This window comes from Calidris pugnax, unplaced genomic scaffold (genome assembly GCF_001431845.1).
Source record: "Calidris pugnax isolate Ruff unplaced genomic scaffold, ASM143184v1 scaffold103, whole genome shotgun sequence".
NCBI lineage: Eukaryota > Metazoa > Chordata > Aves > Charadriiformes > Scolopacidae > Calidris > Calidris pugnax.
In genome coordinates this window covers 20,198,241-20,205,215 of record NW_015090990.1, presented here as the reverse complement: position 1 = coordinate 20,205,215, position 6,975 = coordinate 20,198,241, and the positions used below count along the sequence as shown (strand labels likewise).

The 6,975-nt window shown below is 42.1% G+C and overlaps 1 protein-coding gene across 1 annotated transcript; it reads right to left on the bottom strand.

Annotated features, from left to right (window-relative positions):
* Positions 1 to 384: 384 nt before the first annotated feature.
* ORMDL1 (ORMDL sphingolipid biosynthesis regulator 1) lies at positions 385 to 6,434 on the bottom strand. The gene is made up of 3 exons (XM_014954708.1): positions 5,078 to 6,434; positions 2,562 to 2,713; positions 385 to 1,042 (listed from the first exon to the last, which is right to left on the bottom strand). The coding sequence occupies exons 1-3, from the start codon at positions 5,249 to 5,251 to the stop codon at positions 907 to 909; spliced, it is 462 nt and encodes a 153-aa protein (XP_014810194.1). The 5' UTR covers positions 5,252 to 6,434; the 3' UTR covers positions 385 to 906.
* Positions 6,435 to 6,975: the final 541 nt, after the last annotated feature.

The window sequence follows — 6,975 nt, the reverse complement described above, 5'->3', positions numbered from 1 at the left end:
CACCATTACAGGCCTCTCAGCTACTGAAAAAGAGCCTATCAATCAAGTACCAGAGAAAACAGTCAAAAATCCACACCTTAGAAGAAATTTCCATTTTTCAGGGTGTCCCATTTACACGTAGAAAAGTCGGTATCCCAGTAAGCAAAATGAAATAAACACAGCGGCGGCAGCTCAGAAAAGCAAACATTAAACTGAGCCATGAAGTTGATGTAGAAAACCCCTGAGCTGAGAGTTTCTTCAGTCTTTGTGACAAGAAAAAAGAAATCACAAGAGGAGGTAAGGCATGAATTACACCACCGGTTTACGCTAGCTGTCACGGTATTTACCATCAGACACACTTTTACAACGCAATAAATTTACGCTAGCTGTCACGGTATTTACCATCACTTTTACAACGCAATAACGAGCACAACCACCTACAAACCACACAGCAGGATCTAGTAGCTACTTTCACTTAATCGAAGAACGAGGCTTCAGCAGCCCTCGGCACCGAGGAGCCCGGATTTATATGTCAAGTCCCCATTTGGGTTATGGTCGGCTGGGTGTTTGTGAAACATCCCTCTCCATGGCAACTGTCACTCGCGCCGTCCTCAAAAGTCACTCGCATCCGCCAGGCACATACACTCTCCGAGTGGGGATTAGGCTTTAGAGCTGGGCCTGCCCAGTTCTCCATGGAAATCTTCCTTCTAGAGGTTTCCAATTCACATTTAAGTACCAGAAGGCATCTTCTTATGAACTCAGCCTTTATCCCAGACAATGCTGCAGCAGGGAGTAGTCATTTCATCTCGGATGCAAAAGCATCTCTCATGGAATATGGTTAGATACATGGCACAGCAGGCTGCTCGTTTCCTTCACCTGGGGAGCACCGGTAGCCACAGCAGGGGCAGTCACTGTCAAACCTTCTCCTTAATATTTATTGATGCCAAAGATTCGGACGCCGTGCAACTGTGGCAGCTTGGGGATAAGAACAGTCAGGAGAGAGGTGGTGTTGAGGATAAAGTGTGTTGGATCATACTTTGTGTAGAAACTGGCCAGGAAGTACCTGCGGGAGAAGAGAGCCAGTTTAGCTGGTAACACCACTGTTTAAAAAAATAAACAAACACAGCATTGTTGAAAAAAAGAAGTGCTTCAGTAACCAGACACATTTTACTGATGAACGACCAATCTATTCCTCTATTAAGCATCTCACATGAGGTTCTAGAATATTATGGACTGTCTCTTCCTCCTGCACTTCTCAAGGTGCTAAAAAGCAACTCTCAGCTAGTATTTCCCTCAAGAACTTCTTCCTGCTCCTCCAGTTGGGAGTCTCCAACTCCTGCAGCTACAAGCCTGATTTATGATACAAGTTTTAAACAGTGTAAGATCCGTTACCAAAATACTCCCAGTTCTGCTGCCCTAGCAAGCTCATGATAAAGCATCAGGGATTTTTCGGTGCAAAAATAATTTACTCTGAGCACAACTGTGACTGGCGTGATTTTAAAATCCCCCCGGCAGCCATTTCCAGCATGTTTTTCTTCTAAGCTATTCCACAACCTGCTCAACTGGAAGAATAAGGAAATGTGCCTCACAAGATCCAATTCACTACCAACTTCATTACACTCCGAGCCAATACTTTCACCTCATTCTTTGCAAAAACTAGTCACAGAAATGAGGCTGTGAGATTGGGGTTTTTTTATTGTTTGTTTGTTTTTTTTCCCAGCAAAAGGAAGACGTTTATGCAGCTGCTTATGCATTATTAGTGCGTGAAGAGAAACATACTCAGGTGCTATTCAAAATTTCCACTGCAATGTGGGAAACTATCTTTGAATAAAGAGAGGAATTTTCCTGAGGAGTTATATATTTTTCAGTTCCTATCCTTTGTGAACAATGTTTTAAACACTACGCAGTTTCTTCCCTTCCCCCCCATCCCGCCATGCAAGTGGACAACTTCCTTGAGTGAAAAACAAAAAGACTTTTTAGAACTGGATAGTAAATACGTATCTGATTTGCCTTAGTTATGCAACCATACTTTTGTCAACAGAGACAAGGGGTGTAGGATTTCTAGCTTATTTACGTAACTAATGTAAACAGAAGATAATCTGCACAAAGCAAAAGTGAAATGTGAAATCCTGGACCCCCTTCAGCCAGGGCTGCCACCCTCCTCGCAACTCACAAGTTGCAAAATGGTTAATAAATGCTGTCACGTGCACGCACTAAAGGCAATTAGTGTAGATTTTTGACATTTATGGCTTCACAATCTCCTAAAGAATGTCAAGGGTTAACAGTGAGTCTTCCTCATAACGTTCCTCGTTTTTAAAACCTGCCCCATTAATAACTGTTTATGAACTTTGACTTCAGTATGTGAACCTGAGTGTTGAAAGCTGCTGGAAGAAAGACTGTTAATTATATGGCCTGTGTGTACTCCCTATCTCTGTGATGTAGAAACAAACAAACAAGAAAAAAGAAAAACAAAAAAAAAGCGAGAAAATGCTTTTGGCATGTAAATTGCAACCCGTTTTGTTGCCCCTTTTGAAATCATGGTTTTATGATGCAATTAATCCATAACACAGTTTTGAACTCACAGAATTATAGGAGAGATTGTGAAGAATTTTCTTGAAGATGTAAATTGTACTCCATAATCCAGTTGTTCCCAGTGTGTTAGTAGCCTAGCTTTCCCCTGATCAGGTGTTTCAAAAGGAGTTCCCTTTACTGCATGCAAAAACACATACATTCCCTGGGGAAAATAAAAAGTGAATACAGTGGCACTTTTAGCTGATTTTTTTTATATAATTGTTACATTTAAAAAAAAAACAAAAAAAAAAGAGTAAAAGAATTGGCACCCAGAAGAGCTGTTAGCCTGTAATGACAAATCATAGATGAGGAAGGAAGAGATGGGAAGTGATTTGTCCAAGGTTGCACAGTCAGTAGCACAGTCAGAATTACAGCCGAAATCTCTGTGGTATCTGATCCACTGCCTTGTCTTCTACATTAGATGGCAAAAATTACACGACAGCAACAGAATTTTAACAAGCACTGTAACAAGTTTAGGGCTGCCAATTCATATCACTACTTTCCTAAAACAGCATTACATGAGTTAGGAGGTAAGAGCCTGCACAAAGCAAAAAGCTATTTACGAATGCTGGCAATATTACAAGAACTTCTGAAAGCTTTCTCAGCCCCTCCACCAGCTTCAAACACTTAGAAGCTGACTACCAGCAATCTGCTGAATGCCATCTGCCCATCTCTTTGCTGCTTCTCCTTAACCAGACCGGGGTGTCCTTTGTGACTGTTTCTGTTTGATGGGAGCACCTCGTGCCCGGTCTGGCCTGAAAGATCAATCTGGGCCCAAAGGTCAGTCAGACTGGGGAGTCCACCCTCTCCCAGTTTCAACAAACATTTGTTTTCTACAGAAAAGAGCATACTAACTCCAAGCATGAGCGTATCAGAAAATACTAAAGACTTCTATTTTATTCCAGGGGCGTTCATTTCTTATGCACATAAAGAAATTGCTATAGAAAGCTTAATATAGAAAAATCATATTTCTTCCGAATTCTGTAAGGGAAGTGAAAGTTGAGCAAGTCGCTTCGCATCATCTTCCACCTTCTTTTTTGGAACAGCCCCCTGACTGGAGGCTTATTAATCTAAGAGAATTCATTTGCTTAATTGCTTCTGCAACTACACGATGTTTGCAGCATCTCAGCTTGAATAACTTAACCAAAAAGCACTTTTAGGACAGATCCAAATGCTTACTATACACTTCATTTCGCACTGGTACTTGCAGAAAGGACCATGAAAAATGTCTTCAAAGTCAGCTAAGAGTTTTCCATTACGGAAATTCAAGATTTTTTTTGTTTATTTGTTAAACTGTCCAAGGATTTGTTTCCAAAAAAGTGCCATTTAAATGCTGGAATATTCAAAAGTGCAGTTTATATTCATCTTCTAGTGATCCACTAGAAAACTACTTGCCAGTGCATGCTCTCATCCCTGTTGTCATTATAGGTACTTGCAATGAATTCCATAAAGCATTTGGGAAATATTTAGTAATACTTGTCTCTACCAACATCTTCTGAAGTCAGGCATGTCCCATGCTGTCAAAGATAACGTATAAAATGCCCTAATGATGCTTACAATTCCACTATTAGGGTACCCACAGGGTAACAGGATTCAGAGGATATTATCCAATCTCAGTCTTTAAACTATTATTTTCCTAAATAAGGAAGAAGCTATCTGTCTAGACTTCTTTGCTGTTAATCTTAGAAAGCTGAGTTAGCAAATCTCAAGTGTGATGTAAATTGCTGGACTATGGCCCTCTTTTCTCTAAGCTTGGCAGGACCAATATGCAAACTTACATTACTTTAAATGGTTACAACAAAATTACAGCATCCTGGGAAAAGGAGGCAGAAAGATTCTTAAAGTCTTCAGATTCCAAATCCTTTTGCAAACAGAAGTCATCATGCAAATCACAACCCACTGAATAACAAATGATTTCAGGGTTTGGGTCAAGGTAGTCCAGTTTTTTCCCCCACTGCTTCCAAGCAAGATTTTTCTTACATCATGTATAATGATAGAGTTGTATGCCAAAGTCATTCTGAGCTAAAATTTATCTAGTGTGACCATAATTCAAAGCTGAAAGAAAAAGAGCAGGAAAGTTTCTGGCCAAGAAACACGTAAAGTGATGAAATTAAACATTTTGGGATACTAACAGGTTTGTACAGAAACGTTAGTAGATAATATCCAAGAATTAAAAATGTAATATATTTTATGGATTCAGCACAGCTCTCTAATAATACATACAACACTGTAAAAGTCAGTTGCCATGATGATTTGATGTTTGCAAGATTATATCTTAAATGCCTTAAAAAAGAATACATAAAATATATAAGGAATATTTCACATCTTTTGTGCTTAAACCCAATGTGATCACCTGTCACTCACTCCTCCTCCCCAAAAGAGCCAACTCATTTAATAGTAGATAAGCCAAACAGAGGTGGTGTTCTGGCTACCTGGGTACAGCCTGGCTATTTTTCTCTTCTCCTGCTACTAAAAATAAACACGTATGAAGAACTTTTCAAACTTTGTTACAAGAGAGCGTACTTACCAGGTTGTGAATCACATTTGTTAAAGTCCAGGCGACAGGGACACTAAAGAAAGGAATGCTGAGCAAGACAATGTGCAGCATGCCAACTCCGAGCGCATACGTCAGCCACATTCCACGACTGTTCATCACCCGGGTGTTTGGATTTACCTCGCTGTGGGCAACTCCTACGTTCATTTTTACCCTATAAAACAGAACTGCTTGAAGACTGAGACTACTGTCAGAGAGAGGTACTTAACATATGCCATTTTTTTTTTAAATTTGGGAAAAGGCTGTTTGAAATAAGCAGGTCTGGAAGGAACACAGTGCGTCAGCCAAAGTGTACCTCAAGATCTTTAAAGCATGGTTTATAGAGAAGTCAGTACAAAGGGGATGTTAGGAACTGTTTGCTTAAAAAACGCCCAAACAAATAAACCCAGAAGCCTGCTAAGGAAGGGACATTTAAAAGAAAAAGAAAAAAAGCAAGCTGTGCTGTTAGAAGCTAAAGTTGCAAACCTCTTGAGAAACCAAGTTTTGTAACTTTTGTCCTCTAAATTCCTTTCCCCATCCACAACAATATCTGCAGGTCTTTTCCACTTCCTATAACAGACAATTTTCCTCCCGCTTCTCATTCATGTAATGGTTAATGAAGAACTCTGCATACAGCAATTGCCCAGTCACCTACTGCTAGAAAGAACGAAAAAGGGCTCATTTATGCCTGCCTTTCTTGCAGCAGAGTGCAGATTTCAGATTTTCCTCCTCTCCCCATCTGTTCGTTTTCAGACAGACATTTCTGCCTATCAAGTCTGGCTGAAATTAGCCAACGGGTTCAAAAGTTTTCTAATTGACAGACGCAGAGATAGAACAGTTTCATAATGCTGATTTCTGCAGGAGATTGACAGGACTTACTGGAAGTGACACACTTGGCCTGCTGTACTAAAATTCGTAATGATGATTAAAAAAACTTACTGTATATTGCATGTTCACATGATCTGTAAGACTATGCATATTAATTTTCAGGGCTGGGATGAATTTTTTTAACTACCTTCTAAGTCAGTCTACAAAACTGTTATTTAACCAGAATAAATAGCGTGCTTTTGGTAGGAAGTTTGTCTTTTACGAGTGCCGTAAAGCACCGTAACACCTTTAGCGTGTTAAGAGCAGGCTGCAGAACAAAAATAAGACATGATGAACCTGAAAACCAAAGCAGGGGCAACGCTGGTTTTAATCAACACTTGCTGCGAAGTGTTTCAAAAGGTACAGGGGATGGGTGAATCATGGAATTGTCGGAGTTGGAAGGGACCTTCTAGAGATCATCTAGTCCAACTCCCCTGGCAAAGCAGGATTGCCCAGAGCACATCACTCAGGACTGCATCCAGGAGGGGCTTGAAGATCTCCAGAGAAGGGGACTCCATGACCTCCCTGGGCAGCCTGTTCCAGGGCTCTGGCACCCTCACCCTAAAGAAGTTCTTCCTCATATTTGAGTGGAACTTCCCATGTTCCAGCTTGTGCCCGTTGCCCCTCATCCTGTCACTGGGAACCACTGAGAAAAGTCCGGCTCCATCCTCCCTCAACCCCCCCTTTAGACACTTACAAGCATTAATTAGGTCTCCCCTCAGCCTTCTCTTCCTCCCTCGCCCCCCGGGAGGCAGCGCCGCGCCTCAGCGAGTACCCGCACCGACATCTCGGCACAGCCCACCACCTCCCCTGGTGGTTTTTCCTCACGTTTCTCGCCTAATCCCACGGACACCTTCTCTCCCTTCCCCTTGCCTTGCCTCCCGCACCAAAGCCGCCGGGGCCTTCCCGGGGAGCCGCCTCCCTTCCCGCCCACCCCCCCAGCAGACCCCGCCGCCGCTTGCCTCAGGGCCCGGCCTAGCAGCCACCGCCAGGCGCCCCGGGGCCTGCTGGCAAGCACCGGCGGG